Source organism: Leptidea sinapis, chromosome 1, assembly GCF_905404315.1.
Source record: "Leptidea sinapis chromosome 1, ilLepSina1.1, whole genome shotgun sequence".
Taxonomy (NCBI): domain Eukaryota; kingdom Metazoa; phylum Arthropoda; class Insecta; order Lepidoptera; family Pieridae; genus Leptidea; species Leptidea sinapis.
The window spans coordinates 8,935,476-8,959,306 of NC_066265.1; the positions used below are offsets into that span (position 1 = coordinate 8,935,476).

Consider the following 23,831-nt stretch of genomic DNA (forward strand, 5'->3'; position numbering starts at 1 on the left):
GTACATATTGAATGAGTCTGCATACGTATTGTTGCAGCCAGTCGTATTACTGTACAGGAAACACTTACTTACCCACTGTGCAGTATTGTAATTCTTCTTTTTGTGATGTCCACGTAACAAGCTGCAATTAAATTTGTGAGGCAATACTTCACAGCAAAACTATTTCAAAACCTGGTTACACTTACAATTGGTTTTGGTAATTTTGGGGTTTTCGAAGAGACTGAGCATCGCTGATTTATATCACCCGCTAGCTTCAGCTTTGATTACATGCAATGGTAATCGTGTAATGTAACGTAATCTTTAACATAACGTGTGGTGTTGGCAGGTGCCATACGGGAGCGACCGCGAGGATCCGGGCGCCATCTCTAACCTGCTGACCAGCGAGAGCCGGTACCCAGGCTGGCAGCCTTGGGGTTGACCTGGCCGAAGACGCTACGTTTTGTCTGACGTCACGCCCAACACTGACTCAGGGTGTACTGTTATTATTAACATACCGTCATTGACGTACAATAACAACTAGACTCCCATCACCCTCAAAAATTTTATGAAGCAATACTCTACCTACGCGTCTATTAGTTCATTCAGTTATGTTTAGACCGCGCTTTAAATACAACGCCATGCAACGACAAAGTGTTCTGTGAAAAACGGTCTAATTAACAGCATATCCAAACTTAAAAAGGTGGAGTGTCGCATTTCAAGTAAGTGCCCCTTTAAATTAACAAAATGATATAACTTGCCGTTTTTAATCATTTTCTCAATAATAACATTTCAATTGCTAAAACAAAGTACAAATCCGACGAAATGTGCAAAGACGTCCGTCTCTGTCGCACATTTTGCAGCATAATCAATGTCCTTCTTATGAGCGTACCTATACAATAGACATTGAAGATTACTGCCTCAAAATAATTATGTCAATTTGAATGATTTTATTAATGTTATCTGCATAAGCTAATGTATCGCCGCTCGGGCATTTTTGACGACCCTTTTGTTTATTGTACGTCAATTGAATACCATTCAATATTACGTAAGACTATTAGAATCGAGACTTAAGTGACGAGTGTCTCGATTACAATCACACAGTACTATCTATATATAGTACTGTTTGATTGTAAACTACTATAGTTGTTAAGAAATTGACTGGAATACCTTGTGTATTTGTTGAAAGCATTAGTTACCATAAACTTGCCAGTTACTAATAAGATTGTGTGAATAGATAGTTATTTTGTTTAAATTATAATTTAAAAAAAAGCCTCTCCGGTTGTTGTTAAGTATAATGTAAATTTATATTGTTTAGTTACTATTGTTGATAGTTAAACGTAATTGTAATAGTGCGACTGTATTGAAAAGTTTTCAGGAATGTCGCTGTTATCATATCATGACACCAGGTATCAGTATTTGTCAGTTTAAGCATGTATTAAACTATTTGTTGGTAACAACCGTAATAGATGTTTGTTTGATGAGGTTTTGTGGCTGAAAAAACTTTTTTACATTTTTGGAATAAATAAATAGTTAAGGCGAAAAAACATTTATATTATCAAATTATTGATAGTATATACTATAATATTATAAAGCTGCAGTGTTTGTTTGTTTGTTTGTTTGAACGCGCTAATCTCTGGTACTACTGGTCCGATTTGAATGATTCTTTCAGTGTTGGGTAGTCCATTTATCGAGGAAGGCTATAGCTTAATAATTATTATAATACATATTTTTTTTTCAAAATTAGGGATCCGTAATAAAATTGCTATTTTGTAACACAAGGTGTAAAATCGGAAACCTATTTTTGCGTGCGCTACAAAAACTATTGACAATAGAACAAAATGATGTACAGGCTATAATATAGGCAATATTTTATTACTTATAAAACTATCGCGTGAATTATACTTTATATGGCAAAACAACGTTTGCCGGGTCAGCTAGTTCACAATAATTTGTTATAAACTATATGCATTTTACCACTAAAATTAGTTTTGAAGTTACCTGTGTATATGTAACTACTTAATTTTAGCGGGTGCAAAATAACTTCGCCCCATTTCCCATAATTTTCATATTTTGTTTGTATCAGCCTAGCGAAACTCTTTAAGAAAATAGCGACTGTATGAAACGTGCAGTGATTGATGGATTGATGGTGAGGTGACTGCTATAATCTTGTAAAAAACGGAGATAGCCGCAATCAACTACATTATAAGCAACTGTTCGCTTTCAAACTTAATCGGAATATACTTCGTCGACATATTGTAATTACTATTTCAAACTTATATCAAATCTCACTGCACGTTTCATACTAAACTAAATTTCAATTTTTACTCAGGCAGCCTCTTATTACGTTGTATTTACACCCTCTTTGGTTTGAATCAAATTTGTTGCAGTGTGTTTTTTCCTTGCAAGAGTGTTGGAAAAGTGTGTATGAAACTCACGAGCAACTTAGCTCAGTTGTGTAAATTATGACATTTTAGTATATTAATACTTTTAATTAATAGAAATGCTTTAAGGGCTAAGGTTAAAAGTTACAACGATCACAAACTCAAAGTTTCCCGCTTCAGTTAGTACAGCCCGATCCCTTAAGCTATTTTAAAATGAATACATATTTACCTTTAAAGGGAAACATAGTGGCCATTTATCCATACAAAAATTCTTGACTCTATTCTCTTTGGTTTTCCATTCTAGATCAAAATTATTTTCAAATAAAATCCATATCGTGATGATCTATGTCTCTCTCTGATATTTTTGTTTGAAGTGTCAGGGTATTTTTTAAGAGTGCCTAGAACGGTTTAATCATATAGGCCTCCAACAGAGACAAGTATTATAAGCGAAAATATCAAAACAGTCTAACACAGAATTTCTTTTCGAATTGACTTTACAATGCAGTTTCCAAAGTTTCGTTACAATTCATAAATTTTGGAGGAGAAAATTGTCTACAACAAAGACCTGATTTTTGAGTTTTTAATTAACATTTTTTAGTCTCAGTTGTCCTTATCTTACTTACTGGTGATTGTCTCACCCGCGTTAGCGCATCGGCATGTTTTTGAGAATTCTTAAATTTGAAAAAGATCTTAGCTAACGTTTCCTTTTAATGGTTTATACGTTTTGCCGGTAAAATCACACGCACAAACGTTCCACTCTTGTGTCACAGTATATATATCAGCTAAAGCAGTGAAGATACTACGTATAAACGTTAGATATAACGCACGCACGCACGCACACACAAGCGACGGGTGTCATGTCTCAAAGCGGGACGCGCGGGGCTCGCGCGACCAACTGCAGCACTGCGATGTCCGCTTATTGACATTGTCGAGACCTGGGTATGTGTGCGTGTGTCGTTTCGAACGTTTGTGCGTAGTTTATTTACTGCTTTAGTGTATATATATACTGTGCCCGTGTCAAATGTATACATAGATACAATAAATCACTCCATGACGACACACAAACAATTATCGAAAGCTAGCTACAGGCCGATTATTATCACTCTTTCATTGGCTTGCTGCACACACTTTAATGTATTTTAAACCTTAACGAATTTTAAGCTAAGAACAATTTTGTTAAAATACTCGTAGTTGTAAAGATTAACTTTAACAACAAACATTAACTTATGTAGTTTTATATGAAATAAAAATCCTTTTTTTCTATTATTTTACAATCCTTTATTCTGATCCATTATCTTTACAATATTATTCTCTTATTATCTCTAATAATTGCGATGCCTTTATCCTTGAAACAGTCTAACGACGGACGATGAGATTATTATTAGATACAAATCATAAAATAAGTTATTGATATGAAATATAATAGGAATCAGTTTGAGAGTTTATTTAGGGACCATCCAATTTGAAGTTACATTACGACTCCGTTTGACGGAATTTCGTCTGTTTTACAAATACAGGTAGGTTTTTTTTTAATGAAAATAAGTGATGAGACGAGCAGGACGTTCAGCTGATGGTAATTGATACGCCCTACCCATTACAATGCAGTGCCGCTCAGGACTCTTGAAATCCAAAAATTCTGAGCAGCACTACAATTGCGCTCGTCACCTTGAGACAAAAGATGTTAAGTCTCATTTGCCCAGTAATTTCACTAGCTACGGCGCCCTGCAGACCGAAGCACAGTAATGTTTTAATTAATAATTACACATTACTGCTTCACGACAGACATAGGCGCCGTTGTGGTACCCATAACCTAGCCGGCTTCCTCTGCAAAGGAGCCTCCCAAAGGTAAACTAGGTTATAACGTAACTGATATAGAAGCACAAAACTAATGCATAAGACATAAAAACTAATGAGGTAAAAATAAAACACACCAACTTTTGTTGTTTTTTTTATATAAGAAGAGGCAAACAGGCAAGATGCTCACGTGATGGGGAGTGAGAGGCCGCCGCCCATGGACATCCGCAAAAACCAAGGTTCAAGAGATGTGTTGCCGGCCTTTAAAGTCCCACTTTATGTATGCTCTTTTCTTAAAGCATCGTAAGTCGTATCGGTTTGGGAAAACAGCAGCAGGTAATTGATTCCACAAAGTGGCTGTGCGAGGCAAGAAATATCTTTCAAACGGGCGGTTGTGGAATGCCAGACATCAACTTGATTGGTGTGGTATTTAGCATTTTAACGTAATGTCCGTTGGTGGAATTCGGCCTTGACACCGGTCACTTCCACGGAAACAATTATTGGTAAGTAATATATTATTTTAAATACCTGTGAAAGAGGATTTCGCTTAATGTGTTGGAACAATTAACATGTTTACACTTTTGAATGAACAAACAAATTTGGTCTATTCACCATTGTTACGTATCTTTTATAGGGGTTATACGTCACAACAACCAACCAATCATAGCTCGCCAATTATGCGACGAGGGCATAAAAGAGCAGTTTCCGGCTCATTCAATGCAATTCAGTGTCGTGCCAGAATTGTCTAATCTTCGATTTTTTTTAATATGTTCAAAAATGATCGTAAAGATTCGAAAGCCAACTGGTATTTGTATTTCCTCAAAATAATACCACTTTATGCTAAGAAAAAATGTTTAAAAATTAAACAAAAAATAGTCGCGCCAAAATGGGAGCCGTGACGTCGTAACAACATAAACGTCAAATGTTCAGTGCGATCCCTATTGATTTTTCTAAAAATCAGTAGGGCGGTAGCAGTCAGTATCGTTGGTGTGTTGCCAAAAACAAATTGTTTCTGCTATAGTGACGTCACAAAATGTGGTCTGCGTTTTCCTTCACTTGACATACAGATAATATAACTGTGTTTTACATTTTGAAAAAATAAATAATTCTTGTTCTTATTACAAATTACTACAAATTACTATTAAATTCGTATTTCTTATGGGAAAAGCTGTATAAATATTTTCATAATTTAATTTTGATAGTTGAAACTGACCTATTCGGCGAGTCAACATCTCTCGGGGATGCTTCTTGTAGAGGCGATACACGTATCGAAGACAAATCTATGCGTAATTAACATTCAAGAAAACATTTGGATTATTATGGATTTCCTTAAAATAATGCCTAATTCAATTAATTATGTTTACGACCTGTCAATCAAAATCGGTTTCAATCACAAAAGATTCGCTTTCTTTTTCTATCATGCTGTTTCTCCGTTAGAGAAAATCTTCTCTCTTGCATGATTTGTCAGTCTATAGTCTATGGTCGCTAGGGCCAAATACACTCAGAGCTACTATTTGAGCTCACAAGTGATATTGCTTACCAAGAGCACGTGTGGAAGTTCTGACATGATCAGGTTTAGTCTAGAGGTGCACGTTGTTAAGATTGGAGCCAGAGTGGGTGGGCAGCTGCTCGGTCAACATGAGCGTCCCGATGGGCACGACGGACTCGTCTCGCTGGCGCAGCTTGGTCATCTCGTCCCGCAGCTTCTGCAGCACGGCGTGGTTGGGCTCGTTGCGGCGCGCCTTGTCCTGCAGCAGCGTGATCTGCTGCTCCTCCAGCTTCTTCTCCTTGCAGCTCTTGATGGAGCGCGAGCCGTACATGCGTAGCAGCGAGCCCCACGACCGGATGTGCGGGTGTAGCGACTGTAACACACCGCTAGTAATGGTACTTATTGAATAATACGAAGCTAATGCCGAGCATAGCTGTTTTTTTTTTTCACTTTCTTCCCATATTCTTTTGCAACACGAGAGGAATCTCAAGAGCGCAGGTGTACGTGCCTTTTTTGAAAATACCCATGTCGTATCCGCACCGCACAGGGAAGCTTATTCTACAGCTGTGTTGTATGTGGAATATAAATCCTTGAAAACCGCACCGTGGAGCAATGCCACATATCCAGATGGTGGGGATGATATTCCAATTTGTGATGTTTCTTGCTTAGGTGGAATTCGGTGACAGGAATCAGGTAAAACAGCTCTTCGGAACATTCCCCGCGATGCACAAGAAAGCGACGTCTTCTCAATCAACACCGGTTACAGTCCACAATAGACCCGCTTTACTTTTCCATGTTTCTGTATATCCGTTAGAGATAAAAGTTCTTCTCTAGCACGTTTTGTTTGTCTATACGCTGTACATATACTATGAGTCTATGGTTCACACTATAAGCAACAGAAATTAGAAACACAAATGAATGTTCGTTTCAGAGTTCGGTCAGGGCGTCCTGTTTCTTAAAAACAAGACACCCAAACTTGACTTGACTACATTTTGAACGTTTTATGCTGAAAATGCGTTTATGTAGTTATTACATTATATACCAACTTATATGAAAATGATATATTTTCATTTTTCAAAAAAATACATTAATATTTATATTATGCAACAGTTGTGTCTTCGTGTTTATGTATGTTTGTATCACCACATTTGTTAGTGCAAGTTGTTTTCCTTTAATAAATAAAGGTATAGATATCATTTGAGGCGGCTCACCTGCAGGATGGCCTGCGAGGCGCGTTGCTTGGCCGCTTTCTTGTTCTTGCACACGACGGTTGCGCTGTGCTTGCCCACCTTCATGGTTAGCTGGATCTTCTGGAACTCCAGCTTCTTCATCTGCAACATCATCGAAGCGTAAACGTGACGACATGTCAAAAATTAACAATAAACAACCGACTTCCAAAAAAAATAATTCCAAAACTTGCGTATTCTTCTACAACTTAATAGTCAACTTGTTTTTAGAATTCTTCTAAGTAAAATGAAATGAAAAATATTAGAATACCTTAAAGTCAAAAAAAATAATGTAGTCTTAATTATTGTTATTTTTGGAATCGGTGTCCTCCCGCCGCAGCGCCGCTCGCCTTTTGCCTCTTCACGTCGAGCGTGCGCCACAAGCACATCTTACCTATATGTAGTAGTTATTACTCTGTATGTAGTTACAAACCTACCTTGTCTTATACCGATTCCAAAACTAACAACATTTCTAACTACATTATAATATTGTCGTAATAATTTGGTTGACTTCTTGGTAGCCCAATATTTGTCATCAATATCAATGTTGTAACAGTATTTAAAATGATACATAGAACGTAGCGCACCTCAACGGCGATGTGTCGGTCGTTGGCGCCGAAGTTCCGCAGCAGACACGTGCGCAAGATGGCGTGCGGAGAAGGCTCGCACGTGGCAGCGCAGAATTCACTGACGCGCGGGTCCTCCACGCCCACGTAGTTGAAGAACTGCACAACAAAAACCCGCTGTCACTGCGAACGGTGACACCCTGCCACGTGACGAGCACGCGACCTCACCAGTGTATCTGACACGCGCCGAATGTCAGATATAGTAATACCAACTTATCTGTGAAGTGGCAAAAATAGGAACTACGGTCGCCATGTTGAAATGTCATTCGACTGTCAGTCTCTACTACTTTCGAGTGATCCGTGTGTTTTATCGCGATACTTCTGAATTGTAAGCGTTAAATATATAATATATATAACAAAATTATAATATAATTAGCAACACAGAAACGATGGTGGCGACACCCATCAGTTCACAGATAAGATGGTGACACTGTACATTGTGTTGTTGGTGAAGGCGTTATCGCCGCACCAATAATATAGTCTCGTACAAAAAGCTCGAGTTAATGTTGGCACACCTTCCATCAAACTGTCATTGGTGTTATAGGATTATTATTGTAGGTGAGTGTACTAGTGCTCCATCAAACATATTTACCCATAGGTATTGATCGGTGTTACGGGCCCTAAAGGACCATTTGCCGAGATCTAGGTTACGTCGCTATGTCCTAAAATCCGTGTGACATGCTCGTTTCGAATTCATTGTTCCGCCCGTGCTCCGGAATTGCAAGTCATCCTCAGTCAAGATGACTAACGATGAGGTCGCGAGCAATACTTTTACAATTTGTTTTATTTTTGTTACGTACCGCGAACGTGCATGCGTTCGTTCGGTCGGTCGCGCTCACGACACGATTACGGACGCTTTTATTGCTTATGAAAATCATGAATAAAGTGCATTAAGTCATCTGCAGCTAGAATTAAGTTATAGAGTGTTTAGATATATTTTTATGTAAACTGAAGCTTAGCGTATGTTAGATAAGGCCCAGATTTTTTTTTCTGGGAATATATTGCTTTTTGGTTTGAAAACCTTAGTATGGTGGAATGGTAAACAGTGTCACTCACGGTGAAGTCCGGTTCGTCATTACTGGGCGCAGCGCCCTCTTCGCTCATCTCGGGGATGAGTATCTGGATGGAGCTGCGCGCAGCGTTGGCTTTGGCCTGGCGTTTACTGCTGCCGTAACCAACGCCATACTGCATGTCACCGATGTACACCGTCGCCTGATACGGGTTGGACGCGTTCTCTGCAACATGACGGCGGGTGAGCCAGGGTGGGGGGGTGTTATCCCGAGGGGAGGGGGGAGGATCCCGACAGGCACGGCGCGGCACATACCCAGCTGCGTGAACTCGTAAACAGGCTGCTTCTGTAGAGCGCGGTACACGTACTCGTGGAACACGGACAGGTAGCAGCGCCCGTTCATATTCATCACCCAGTCGCGCTTACCCTTGCCTGCAAACACACACACGACACGGAGCGGTACATCATATGAAATTGTGAAGCAACTCATAACATTTAGTAAGTACAATATGTTAACATTTCGTCTAAATTTATTCATCAAAAATTTCACTGAAAGTTAAATAACTAATCGGTATATATTGATATATCACGATAGTTATTCATATCAGAAGTGCTTATAAACTTAAATATTGAAATTGAATAATTATTATTATAGTATGCTGCAGAAGGTAAGGAAACATTTTACCATTCTCCTTGCCAGTGTTGGGTATCGTGATGAGCTTGGTGCCCTCGAGCAGTGTAGGATACTGGAGCGCCTTGCGAGCCTTGGTGTAGTTACGTCTGTCCACCCAGCGCCTGCGGAAACCCAACCATCAATCATGACATTGAGTCCGAAAACAAATTCCTCACAAAATATGTAAAGACTATCAATCCGTACTCATCCGTATCATAATAAATAAGACCAGCGGCGCTACAAAACCCCATTTGACCGCAATTATACCGCGATCATACCATAATATGGAGTATTGGTACTATCTCGAGTCAGGTGCACCACAACTTGAACCATATAACGTTAAACAAACCGTTTTTTGAATAACTTGATTAAAAGAGGATCCCGTACGATAAGAGAGTCCGAAAAAAATACGGATGAACTCGCAATAAGGTGTTTCTATGTGTTTGGTGGAATTGGAAGGGTATTCTTTATTATGGGCTGCCAGGCAGAACCATCGATTCGGATCTCTACAATTTACAAACAACTAGTAAGATTAATAGTTGAGAGAAAGGGGCCTGGGGGGGGGAGGGATGGTATTACGATAATACTAGAACCACACACAACTTTGGCCACTCAGCAGTCTCTTTAGAATTTTTAAGGCTTCCCAAAATTTATACCGCAACAGAATCTTGACTCTACCTACAAGATGACAATAAGACATCGATCAAAACAGCACATATTATAATATACTGCAGTTGAATGTAAATAAACTTTGAAAAAAAAGTCTTTGAGTGATCATATAAGAAGCTTTGAAACATTTTCCCCAACCTATTATATAATTAACTGAGTGTTCCATCCGCCACTCTCTCCTGTGGCGCAAACATCAGCACACGGACAAGTTCTAGTATACTTACTTGAAATGTGTCACTACAACTGTTTTGAACTTGAACAACCTCTTGCAGTAATCATTGATTTGTTCGTATGTCAGATGCTGCGTTTTCCAACTAGTACTGACGTTCTCGACCCTGGGCGGGGGCATGGCTACGCCTCCCGGAAGTATCACAGGCTGCATGTGCAGAGGAAGCACATCATCATCATCACTTTTACATTTTGATTCACTATTCGGTTTCTCCGTTGCATCTGTATTGTTATCACTATTCAATTTATCAACTGCATTTGTATTATCACCAATATTGCATTTCTCAATTGCATTTTTACCATCACCACTATGACATTTCTCATCTGCATTGGTATTGTCATCAATATTAGACTTTGGTTCAGCTATAGTTCCTTTGTCATCTTTATTTGATTTAAAATCAATTGCCATGTCAATTTTTTTGTCAGAACTAATGCTCTTAGTATCACACAAATTATATTTTTCACTACTAATGTATTTTTTACAATTTTCCTTTGATGTTACTTCTTTACAAAGCGCAACATTTTCTAGGATATTATTAGCTGTATCATTAATATATGTATCGCGTTTATTTTCAGTTTTTTCGCTACTGATCTGTTCTTTGTTATTGCTCGCCTCATTACAAAATATATCTTCAGAAAATGAACTTCGATCACATTCGTAATTTTTTTTGATATTATTGTTCTGGTACTTTCTACATTCGGTTTTACTTCCAAGTGCACCAGTGAATGGACATCTATTTTTAAGGTTTCCTTTAGAATTTATTTCCTTTCCTTTGTTACTGGCACTAGCCTGTTTTAGTTTATAATTTGCCTTCTCAACTTGCTCCTGTATTTTTTTATCAATTTCCTTTTGTTTTTCTTCCTCTTCCAGAGCTTTTCTGTAAGCTAGGCAAGGGATTGCACTAATCGGTATATCGTGTCGCTGAAATCAAATGATAAATATTAGTTAACCGAAGTATTTTTTTCGGAAAAAAATATAAACTCTAATTAAACCATCATTGTACCCTTTACAAACGAGGTCAGGACACCTTAGATTTTTTTTATAAAATTATATAATAAGCACTAACAAGCTTCACTTCGGAAGTAAAATACTTAGTGGATTGTACGAGACTTACTCTTTTGCAATCCAGATAATGAAGATAATAAAAACCATTTCGAAGGCCTCATGCGTCAGCAAACACATTTTTATAATCGAGGTGAGTTTACCGTATACTATATAAACCACTGCTCGAGCGCTAGGGATTCTTGCGCGCTTAGACTGTAATCCTTTTGCAGACTATAAGAAAATGCTTGATTTTCAGATTTTAATCCTAATACCGTTAATAATACTTTTTCATACTAATTTTCATACTAATTTAAAAGTACATGAATTACGCTTTGAAACATAATAACTTAAATGATTTACTAAAAAATATCTATGTCTATAACAAAACAAGTTCCAAGTATTACAGTAGAAAAATATATTTCCTTATGTTTATTTTAACATAATCATGTGATATACTTAAACTTTTGTGAAAATAGTACATTTCGTAAGAAGGAAGAAGACGGAAGACTCAATGGAAACATAGAATTGCACACACTAGTTGATGATGCCAACATTCCAATGCACCTAATCTGAAAAACGAGTCATCCGGCTTTTGTATATTTGAGAAGTATTGTCTTTAAGAATGTTTGAATATCAGTAATATTACTATGGTTGTGTAGGAGATAAGTACGTGCTAAATGAAGATGTTTAGGAGAAGCGTTTAGGAGTAGCGCTCATAAAGTGGCCGCGCTGAGCAAAGATCAAATGTTGGCCACAGTTCTTCCGCGTCATGCGAACTACGAAACGTAATGGCGTATAATCTTAAAGGCGTGTATGTCACTTTTTAACATAATGCCAAAATACGTGATTCATCACGTGATCATGTTAATGTTTGGCATTCCACAACCGAGCGTTTTGCAAGAAACTATTTGCCTCGCACAGTGTGGAAGCAACTGTCGGCTACAGTATTTCCAAACCGATGGTATGGTATGGTAAAATCGGACAAATTTTTGCATTGACGACTGTGCGCCTCTTTTGCCAGTTTATATTTGTTATTCCTGCATCCAAACCGATATGAATTCAGAGGATAACTCCACTTAAAAAGGACGGAAGGTAACGCATCTCTTGCCATCCGGTTTTGCGAATGTCCATGGGCGGTTAGTTTTTGGTTTTTCACTAGTCATCTTGTGAGCTTCTGTTATACAGAAACATTTAAAGACACTTCACAAAAGTTATTACAAAGAAGTGATCCCTTCTTTAAGAGATACCATCCAAAAATTATAACCAGAACTGTAAACATATGTACCATACGACTTAGCTGGTCACCCAAATATTGATTCTGTAACGAAAAGAATGAAGCGAAATACTACACTCAGGATTGATCTCTTCCAATGCTGTAGCACAAACGCGGATATTTTAATTAAATAAAGATATAAAAACATGGTACCCACCTATCCTGTGCAAAGAAACCTTCCGGAGGTAAATTCACTGGGAAAAAGGCAGTTGCTTGATAATTGAAGATACAAGTAAGAGCCCTACCTGAATATTGCTCTTGCCGAGACAGTAGGGCTTGGCGAAGGTCACGACCCGTGTGGGGCGGTGCATGTATATGGGTAGGCCGCTCGCGTGTCGAACACAGATCCAGTCTAGCGGGAGCAGCTCGAACGGGTCGGTGCCTTTCTCTGAAATAAGCAATCATTCATGTCAATCAATAATGCCTACTACTCGGCTAGGTCTAGTTAGTAAGTCTTTTGTGGGGCGATGTATATGCTTTTACAACAAGATCCCAGAAAATGTTCAAAACAAAAGTATTGCGTTATTCAAAAGAATTCTTAAAATACGTTTGTGTGGTAAAGGTTACAATAACACGGAACACACAAGTTCTGGTCACTGTCGAAAGCTGCTCTTGGTAACTTCAGCCAGCCGTCCTTGCCACCGTTGCACATGGGGAATGACACCCTGGCCCATACGGCAAAAGAGAAAGCCGATTTCCTGTGCGCTCTTTTTGTCTCCAACTCGACTCTTGACGACAACGGAAAAACACCGCCGACCATCCCGCGGTGTCAGAGCTCTATGCCTGAAGTACAGTTCCGACAGAAAACTCTTAGGCAAGCTTTGTTTTCACTGGACGTCAGGAAGTCGAGCGGGCCGGATGGCATTTCTCCAATCGTGCTTAGCACGTGTGCCCCTGAGTTGACGCCGGTGCTAACGCGTTTATTCCGGCACTCATATACAAAAGGTGGAGTCACTGTCTCATGGAAGTCAGCCCTTGTCTATCCGATCCAAAAAAAAAAGAAGACAGTTCGGATCTGGCAAACTACAGGCCTATAGCTATTACGTCCCTGCTCTCCAAAATCATGGAGAGCATAATTAACCGACAGCTCTTGGTATACCTAGAGGGTCACCAGTTGATCAACGACCGACAGTACGTCTTTGGCCATGGTCGATCGGCAGGTGATCTTCTGGTATACCTAACACATAAATGGGTGGCGGCTACGGAAGTAAGGGGGAAGGCCTGGCAGTTAGCCTGGGTGTAGCGAAGGCCTTTGATCGTGTATGGCACAAGGCGCTTCTTGCTAAACTTCCATCATTTGGGCTTCCCGAGAGCTTATGCAAGTGAAACTCCAGCTTCCTCACTGGGCGCAGCATACAGGTCGTTATCCACGGTAATTGCTCGAACCCCCACACTGTTTCTTCTCCATATCAATGATATCGTTGTACGTTGGACATCTCCAACATACATTGCTATTTTGTATTACCGCTCTTCGACAACACTTCGCTAACAGCCTCGCCTAGTATCAGAATTCTGGGTCTCGAAATCTCGAGCGATTTCCAATTCCGCGGCCATCTGGAGAACAAAGCCAAATTGGCTTCGAAGAAACTAGGCATTATAAATAGAGCATGGCAATACTTCAAGCCGGCCCACATTCTAGCGCTGTACAAAGCGCAGGTCCGGCCACATATGGAGTATTGCTGTCATCTCTGGTATGGCGGACCCCAGTATCAGCTCGATCCATTTGTCCGCATGCAACGCAGAGCAGCTCGAATTGTCAGGGACCCAGTGCTCTGTGAACTATCGTTCATTGAATTATCATACAGTGTTTCATTAAAGTATTTCATACAGTAGTTCATTGAATTATCGTACATTATTATATTATCATACAGTAAACTTGTATTTTGTAATACAATTGGTTAATTATTATGTCAGCATTACTTATGGCAGTGCCATATATCTCTATATCTATTCTACAATTAAGGTCTAAGGTTAAGCTCAAAACAGAATAGACAGCAACATAGTTGTCGGAAACAGCTCATAAGCGCATGGTGTAACTCGCCCAAAGAATAGAAAATCACGTCTTACCAATCTCAGCTAGTCGTCGAATTTTTGAGCAAAACAATATTAAATGCGATGATAACCATCTTTTTTGATTCTGCGTTGCATTGTATAAAAGGATGTTCAGTATTAATGATAATGAAAAGAGATTTAATATAAAAACTATACAACTTATTGCAGTGTGTGTGTTTTACCACCCTTATCAAAATATGGAACATCTATATATATAAAAATGAATTGCTGTTCGTTAGTCTCGCTAAAACTTGAGAACGGCTGGACCGATTTGGCAAATTTAGGTCTTGAATTATCTGTGGAAGTCCACAGAAGGTTTAAAAGGTGAATAAATATGAAAGTGTTCGGAATTAAGTAAAAACAACAATTTGTTTTTCCTTTGATTTGTCCCCCGTCGTACGATATTAGTTTTGTATGAACATATTTTCTATGAGAGAATTTATTGATGCACGGTTTGACAGTTCTGCTATAAAACAATTTCATTACAACAACAGGGAGCATATTTCACTAAATAATTCTTGATGTAATGATATATTACTGACAAATTCATAAAAAACATTATTTTATTTATTGTATACAGAACAATGTCTGTCGGGTCAACTAGTTTGTTATAAAAATTAAATTATATTGGCTTATGTAATAAATTTATGTGGATGGGGATTATTAATTAGTTTAGAAGTTGATAGCTATTAGCTCAACATGTATAAAAAAAAAAATTTAATCGATCTTTTAAATGAATTATCTACCTTCGGTAAAAGTCTCTACTACGTTCGGCAGCTGTGCCCATTTCTATTCGAGACGAACACTCAAAGCAGTTTGGTGCCACCAAGAGTCTCAGCACTTAAATAATTTTAAGTCATAAATGCTGTAATAGCACGGTCAACTCAAGCAAATAATAACAAATAACGGTTTTGAATCATTTTTTACAGTCAGATCTTCGAGTCTCCACTACTTACCTTAAAAATTTCCATGACGTCCACTATTGCATATTGAAAAAAGTGGCCCGGAATTTAAAATTAACACTTATTGTTAAGGCATAAATTATTGCATCTTATTTGACGATGTATTTCCTGATTTACTAAAATAGCAGGAGTTTTAGTATGAAATTACCGTTTTGTGGTACTGGCTTTTTAGGATTAAAATTCAACCTCTTTGGTGCGAGATTTCAGAATTAATCTTTTTTCACAAGAGACCTATAATAAAAAATGTGCAACGAAGAAGTTTGGGTTGTTTTACTTAAAATTTTTTTCGCCCTTTCATACGAGGTCGTGCTAACGCGGCAGAAATAACTGGCAATATCAATGGTGTGTTTGGAGACTTTACCGCTAATGTACCATGCGATGTAGTTGTAATCGTTTCCGTAGAGAAGGGGTGCTCAAACGGTCGATCGGGATCGACAGGGCGATCGCGAGTGCTTTTTGAGTCGATCTCGAGAAAAAAATCCGGTATAATAAACTAAAATCGGTAATTACGTACAATCTTATGAAAAGTATGCTCAGGACATGCAGTGTCACGCTTCAACATTCAACTTCAAGCTTCAACAGCACGCGTTTATTTTGTAAGAACCAATAAACTCGCAATTTTGAATAATAATTATGAGTTTTTTCATTGACATTTAAGAGCAGACCTACACTTACCTTGACTAAAAAAATGCATATTTTGCGCAAAACTAATGTCTATGCCATAGTGACACTCTACCTAGACGACAATCCTTCATCACACATACTTAAAGCCTCTCAGAGCCTATCGATCGTAGTCTACAAATTTTGAGGTAGATCGCCAGCAGTTCAAGCTTGAGCACCCCTGCCGTAGAGGAAGCTTCGACTTGGAAAATGAATCCAGCGGAAGGCCAGACAGTTAGGTTTGTATTGAATGCAATCATGGTAGATGCCGATTACAATCAAACTACCAAGGAATTAGGTCATTTAGCTGCGTGGATTGATACAAGATTGATTTGTACGTGAACAACATTTATCAGTACATGAACGATACTACAGTATGGAATTAAATAGTAATATATCTAATTTAAATACAATACTTTTGAAAGGATCAAAAAGCATCTGTTTACATTCGTTTTTTGCATAACAGTTACATTTTCATTTAGTGGTCCGGTTCGTTGCCTTTGCAGGAACACGTTATCTGGGAGACTGGACAGCTAATGTGCAATCTATTTGATTTATATCAATAAAGTATTTCTTTTGAATACTTTGAATCTATGAGTTGTTCTTTTAAAGTTTATAAAATTTGAAACTATATACCTAATAATCTGAAAGAAACTATCTACTATTGATTCAATTCTGCTGACGAGGTAATAATGTCAACAATTTAACGCTTAAACACCCCAAACTCGATGCCCTTCTTTTAAACTAAATGTACAGTTTAAAATTAGTTTTCTTTTTAATATTAGGCTGTATGTATGTGACCATTGAAAAATGTTCTATTGAGCTTTATAAAAAAGTTATGTAATTTAAAAGTTTGACGAATTGTCTTTTTCCGAGTAGTAAAAATATTTTTGTGGTAAGAAAAATCTTATTTTTATAAAATATACTTATTATTTTCGAGTATTTTCTTTGCTTGTTATGCTATTTTTGTGAGTATCAGGCTTCTAAGGGTTAAATTTTGCCGAAAATTCATAAATTCACGTATGGAACACGTATGCATGCAGATATCTGTGGCGGCTAAGCAAGCCTCGCAGAGCCCAGCAACCCCAAAAGCAGGATTGCTTGCTTCTGGGGAAATGCATCGCCTTGGCATACCCTTAGCCCGAATGTCTTATAACAGTTAAATCAAAATGAATTTGCTATGATTGTGCATACAATTGATAGATTGTAGTAACATAATATAGTAAATTACCTTCTAGTACGATTTTGGAGCGCAGCACGTATTGTTTTTCTTTAGGTTTCGGTGTTGCCTTAAAGTCTTCGGGCAAGTCCTTTTCCAACATCTTCTCTATCTCCTCCTCCGATATACCTGTTCGATTAATTATAGAAACTGCAGTAAGTAACCATTCAGTAACTTAGTTGAATATTTTAACGCTAGGTCCACATGGCGCTTGACCGCAATTTTAAGTCAACTATCCGTACGACGGTGCAGGCACTATTCGAGTCCTGTCGTTTCGTGCTATTATCACTACACTGAAGTGTCACTCTGGCACATCATAAAACCCTTAGGGCTACATGTCACCACGGTGGCATAACCAGTCGTCGCTACCAATAAAGTATATACAGCTCTATAGGGAGTCACTCACCTGGTGTCCGTTTGGTTGCACGTGCACAGAATGTTACTGGTCGCGCAACCACGTTGGTCAGGCCACCACTAATTACATTGGAGCTGTATTGTATCTCACACACTCCGCTGCCAGTCCGGACGCCAGTTACGTGCAACACGTGCAAGAAGACACCAGGTGAGTAACTCTCTATAGAGTTAAATATATTATGGTAGCGGCGACTGGTTGCGCTACGGTAGTGTCCGCAAGCTACCAAATTAGACACTATAAAGACACTAAAATCATAACACCACCCCGAGACTGTATCAAAATGGAAGTCGAAGAGATAACACTACTGCTATATGTAAGTAGGTAAAGAAAGTTTTAGATAAAAAAAACAGTGGTACAATCATATTTATTTAGCCTTCATTTTTAAATCTCTGTCGGAATTATCTGATTAGGAATTATCCTGAATTGATGGTTTACTTTGACTACAGTTTAGCATCATACGATGCAATTAACTAACATAATTAAAAACAAAACACAACAGTGCACAGGGGCTGCATATATTTTGTTGGTTGCGCCACGGTGGTGTCCCGGTAAAATTAAGCCCTTAGATACTTTGCTTCAGACGCGCAGAGATTTTCATCAAAGTCTAAGTATGAGGATAATAGGATAAATGTGTCTTACCATCAGACTCTTCAGAATCATTACTGCTATTCTCATCATCACTCTTGGCCTCATCAAGGATTTTAAATTCCTTTAATTTTTCAAGTTCTTCTTGTGTGACTAGATTGCTACATTTGTCCTCCATCGTGGAGTCATCTTTCCCCGCAAAAGTGTCTTCTGTCAATTCACTCTGCTGTTTTTCATTCGGCCCACAATATTTAGATTCTTCATCTTGCTCTTCCATCTTTTGTCTCTTTGCTGGTGGACCATCCTCATCATTGTCACTCATGCTATTCTATCAACAATGTTTAAATATTAATGTTAACGAAATTAGTTGGAAAATAGTAATACCTTAAATATATAGTAAAATACCACTGAACTTATTTTAAGCATGGACAATCCCAAGGTAAAACTGGTAAAAGACTACAGGCAGAACCACAGACAATTCCACCTAAAAGACCTCGCTTTCATGAAATTTAGTACTTACGAATACGAATTGCCGCGACCGCAAGATTTTAGATATGAACACTAGAGGTCGTTTGGGCACGAATTAGATGCCTCCGCGGATTTTGAAGACTCTCGTTAAAAAAAGAATTAATAAGTAAGAAGAATGTAGTATGTTATTTAAGCAAATTGAAACATATGCAAAAGATATATAATTAATAACATGCCAAACAAACGACATTAGTATAGGCACTGCAGTTACAAATAGAAAGCTTCAATTTCCACTAATAAGACGAAAACAAACCTTAGTGAAATGACGAGAACAAATTACTGACTTTTTACGGGAAACCAACTACCATCTGTTTTGTAGCGTTAATCGTCTTTTCCTTCATTTTAGAACACTTGGGAAACATAAGGAACAAAGTAAATAAAATAATTTAAATACATTTGAACTTCTCATAGTTTACCAATATTACGGTAAAATGCAGGGATTTATTTACAATTTTAACAGTCTAAAGATTAGGGCCTAACATATTACCCTTCTTTCAATATTCTGACAACAGACAGACAACAATAGCCTGCTGTATTAATGTCAAATTTCAATATTATATACTTAGTAATTGACCAAAAACATATTTTTTATGTTTACATTGTGTCTTATTACTAGTTCAGGTACACGTGCCAATAACAGAGCCAGATAGTGATATGTACATATCTACGAAAGAAAGGGATGTGAAAAAAACACCAGCACGAGCTCTTTTTATATTTTATTTTTGGATTATTATGTTTTCAATTATTATCTAATGTTGGAATAATGATTTACCTGTGAAATGCATGCATTTTTCGTGAGTCTAAACGTTGTTTAACATTTTCCCCACCATTTCCCTAAACACAGACAATATTATCACTGCGACTCTCGGTGGCGGACTGAGAGACGTAAAGGGGCGCGGCCTGCTGTTATGCAGTGTCACTGCCAAACCAACTTTGTTGCCCAACTGTGCTTAAGAATCTCCACCGTAGCTCGTCTTCTTAAGGTTGAAATTGTGTGTGTGCAGAACTAACCTTTGTAATTAAACTAATTGAATAACTTATACTGCCACAAAATATAGTACTAAAGTCTCACCTACTCAAACCTTTTAAAGAAAAAGTTGCTTTAGCCACCTGCTAATAAGGTGCTTTTAAAGTCGCACATTATTTGCAGCTGTGACGTATGCGTAGCACATTGATAAACTAGATGATACACTCTATGATCTACTCATACACACTTCTTGGGTACCTTTTCAGGGGTGACACTCCCGACAAAGACAACAGGCGCTATTACGTGTTCAGTTTTGTATGTGAATTCTATTACTTATAACTATAAGCAAGGTGATACACTAATGAGGGTAGAACAGTGGGTTGCAGCCAGAGAATTCCTTGATACAAATATTATCTTAGGCTGAGATCTATAGAGCATACTTAGACATTGCTCTCACTTAACTTATGTAAATCATAGCTCAGTGTAAGCTTAGCATCATCTTTGGTTTTAGGTATTTATAGTCATTTGGCAGCTGTCAAAAAGGGCTAACTAGCAAAAGTTAAGTGCTTTTCGCTGTACACACTGTGCACAACAGTTACATTCACTGAGATTATTCCTAAAACCTTGTAATATGTGTCAGCTTGATGTGTTAACAAGTACTACCAACATCATGAACTGCCATACAATATCCCAATTAATAATTACATTTATTTAACTACTGTTAATATTAAAATATTATTCAATATAATTATCACTATGATTAGAAATAACTTTAATAGCAAATAGTATTTAGATCCTCTGTTAACTTGATTTGTGTAAGTTAGTTGGCACTACAGCAGTGCCAACAGTTCGTAGCTTCATCAAGGTAGACGGTTGTGGCCTATATAAGCCAGAGCGCTTATTTTGTTAGGCATTAATTATTGTGAATTCTAAGGGGTACTTAATGCTGCCCAAATTTTATTGAGTCAGTGATTATTATAATTATTAGTGGAAACTGTAAAATACAGATTTCAATTTAATTAAGGGTGTTTAAATTACCAAACCCATCGACATACGTTACAAATTTTATTTTCAGTATTTCTGATAATTAAATGAACACTAACATATTCTGAATGTCAGAAACAAGATTGTCCCAGTCATCCTCAACACTAGTCCGAGAGATGTTGATGCATGATGCACATGTTGTGTAAGAACTGCTCTGCTGACATTGTACACATGATTCAATTGACTGCATATCTCACTTAGAAAAATCATATCAGGCCAAAGAGAGATAAAATAAACCTTATATTCAGAGATCTTTAATTGCTGATTGGAAGATAATCAAGGTTCACAGTAGAAAAAAAACTCTATACAACCTATGGAATCCAGAGGGCTTCAAGTCTCTCCAATCTTAAAATAAGAACTCTCACTAATTCAGAACTCCCAAAAATATATTCTCAATAAAATCCTTAACATACCCTGGTACATAACCAGTATGAATTGGATCCCACACAGTTATAACAACTGAAGCCCAACAGGGGCATGGCTTCAATGAAAGATGTGATTCATTACTTTAAAGATAAATCACACCCTTACAAGTTGGTCAATGACCTAACCCTAACAACTCACCTTATAGATTATAAAAGGCTCTTATTATCTAGCTAGAGCTAAATGTCTGTTTTCTGGTAGCTGAAGTGAAGAGGCATAATCATTGGTGAATGAAGTTTTTTTATTTATCATGATTATTAGCATCAGATATTTATCAGATGATAACCTTAGTATCGGATGAAACAAGTATACCATATAGTAGCATTTTGTGAAACAAGAGAGGAATTAAAACCTCTCATGATATCTAACTAGAGCAGTATCTAGCGAGGAGCAGAAAAGTCTTCAAATTATTCTTCCTGGAAGGCTCCAAATCCAAAGTTTTTAGAAATCTTGCTCCAAAACATTTTATATTTCATAACAAAATAATGGCTTAGGCACCTTATAAGTATAGGTAGCAAACAAGCCCATAATTCATATAAGTACTGAGTAATAGCAAGCTACTCCAACATGAGAAATCTTAGTTTTAAAGTCAATATTACCTCGAAGTTTCTTATAGTTCATTGTAATGAATAATAACAATATACTTTATTTTGATATCAGCAATACCATTTAGTTTATTTTTTACACTGCATTTTCACTTTCATATATTTTTAGTATTTTCACAATGACTTAAATAAAAAGAATACATACTCACTGCGAGTGGAACTTACTTATTTAGCAGTAACTGCATAATTATATTAACTCTAATAAAATAAAGGTACTAGGCAATATAAAGTTATTATACATTCTTATTACCTGTAATGATCGTTGATGGCAAAGTGGCAAGTGCTAACCCAAAAACTAAACTTCAGGAATTCGTGTAATCACGTTATTTCAAAAATATTGTTTTTTTTTTGCCTATTTAGTCTCAATCGATACATAAACTAGGTACTAGGTAGTTATAGTTAAGTTATGATATCCAGTATGTTCACTATGTAGTACCTATCACTTCAATCAGTCATATTCAAATTTCAGACTCCGTATTGTCATTCGTCAAATCAAAGAGTAATGAATAATTTGTTATTGTAAGTGTCAAATTGCCATTTCACATTCGACGTTCATGGCTTAGAGTGCCCGGAACGCGTTTGGGGTTTTTTTATGAAAATAAGGGACGAAACGAGCAGGACGTTCAACTGATGGTAATTGATACGTGCCGTTGTGGTACCCATCATCTAACCGGCTTCCTGTGCAAAGGAGCCTCCCACTGTTAAAATGAACTATCTTCTGAGAATTTATTATTTATTCAATGATTGTGATCCAATGAATACTATTTCCACTTCCTTTCTTTCCCGAGTCTTCGCTCGAATGATGGGGTCGAGACTCGAAGGACAGGGTTGCCGTAGGAGGAACACAACCTGTTTTGCGGCAGCTTCATATCAATAAAATTACCCTTTCCATCCCCTACCGTCGAGGTTACTCATATCCCTATTCAAGGGTGGCTTACGGTTTGCTTAATACACGTCGAACACCGTCCAACTTCGACATCTAGCTTGGCGTATATGTTTAACTGGTTTGCCCATGCAGCTTTTTTTTTACACGCTTTATATTAGCTTCACTTGTATGTTTGTATATTTGTATGTTTGTAGCCGACTTCTTTGGGCGCGATTTTGACCCACTTTAAACGGCTAGATTTCGTTCAAACTTTGTAGATTTATCGAGGACCGATGACATCAGACTAATTTGATAAAATTATTGAATTTTTCAACTGCAAAATATGATTTTTGTTAATTTATATAATTTTTAAATAATAAATAACTAATAAGCGCCACCTAGTAATTTATTGTAAACTACAAAGGAAACGCGCGACATGTCAAGACAGTTCCACAAAATTAAAGTATCTAATTCGTTTAGAAGCGAATAGATGGCGGTGAATTTATATTTCCATTATAAATTATTAATGCGTGATTTACCTGAGCTAATTATTATAAGAGCTAGTTCGGGGATCTCGGGCTAGCTGAATTAAGTTATCATTCAATATAACTAAAATATTTTTATTCGCAAATATTAAAATCCCTTCATTCAATCTAAAAAAAATAACTAAAAAATGAAAAATAAATAATAGTTTAAAAAAAACTAAAAAAACGCTTTATATAAAATTCAACTAAAAAATAAATTCAAATTGAAAATGGTGTAAAAAAATATTATATATTTCATTATAAAAAAAGCGTGGGATGAAGAAGAATTATTATTTTAATAATATCTTAAAGAGCACCCAAGGGATGAAGAAGAATTATTATTTTAATAATATCTTAAAAAGCACCCAAGGGATGTAGAAGAATTATTATTTTAATAATATCTTAAAAAGCACCCCACGCTTTTTTTATAATGAAATATATTTTTTTTACACTATTTTCAATTTAAATTTATTTTCTATTTTTAGTTGAATTTTATATAAAGCGTGTTCTTTAGTTTTTTTTTTAACTATTATTTATATGGAGGACAAACGAGCAAATGGTCACCTGGTGCTAAGTGATCACCGCCACCC

The 23,831-nt window shown here is 37.2% G+C and overlaps 2 protein-coding genes across 4 annotated transcripts in view; one reads left to right on the top strand and one right to left on the bottom strand.

The window, feature by feature from the left end:
• Nucleotides 1-3,626, top strand: part of LOC126968794 (glucose dehydrogenase [FAD, quinone]) — a 55,855-nt gene extending 52,229 nt beyond the window's left edge. Inside the window, exon 11 of the mRNA XM_050813944.1 lies at nucleotides 326-3,626. Within this exon, the coding sequence (XP_050669901.1) occupies nucleotides 326-418 (93 nt within the window). The 3' untranslated portion in view covers nucleotides 419-3,626. The remainder of the gene's footprint in view (nucleotides 1-325) is intronic.
• LOC126968124 (microprocessor complex subunit DGCR8) lies at nucleotides 3,614-22,289 on the bottom strand. 3 transcript variants are annotated; one of them, XM_050813054.1, is made up of 11 exons: nucleotides 22,103-22,289; nucleotides 18,340-18,608; nucleotides 17,298-17,414; nucleotides 12,638-12,780; nucleotides 10,071-10,996; nucleotides 9,190-9,299; nucleotides 8,820-8,936; nucleotides 8,552-8,730; nucleotides 7,457-7,594; nucleotides 6,855-6,974; nucleotides 3,614-6,016 (listed from the first exon to the last, which is right to left on the bottom strand). In XM_050813054.1, the coding sequence occupies exons 2-11, from the start codon at nucleotides 18,605-18,607 to the stop codon at nucleotides 5,735-5,737; spliced, it is 2,400 nt and encodes a 799-aa protein (XP_050669011.1). In that variant the 5' UTR covers nucleotide 18,608; nucleotides 22,103-22,289; the 3' UTR covers nucleotides 3,614-5,734. The 3 variants fall into 3 exon arrangements, with proteins under 3 accessions (XP_050669011.1, XP_050668958.1, XP_050669085.1); XM_050813001.1 differs by having other exon boundaries at nucleotides 18,340-18,613; XM_050813128.1 differs by lacking the exon at nucleotides 22,103-22,289 and adding an exon at nucleotides 19,067-19,172 and having other exon boundaries at nucleotides 18,340-18,613.
• Between the last annotated feature and the right edge of the window lie 1,542 nt (nucleotides 22,290-23,831).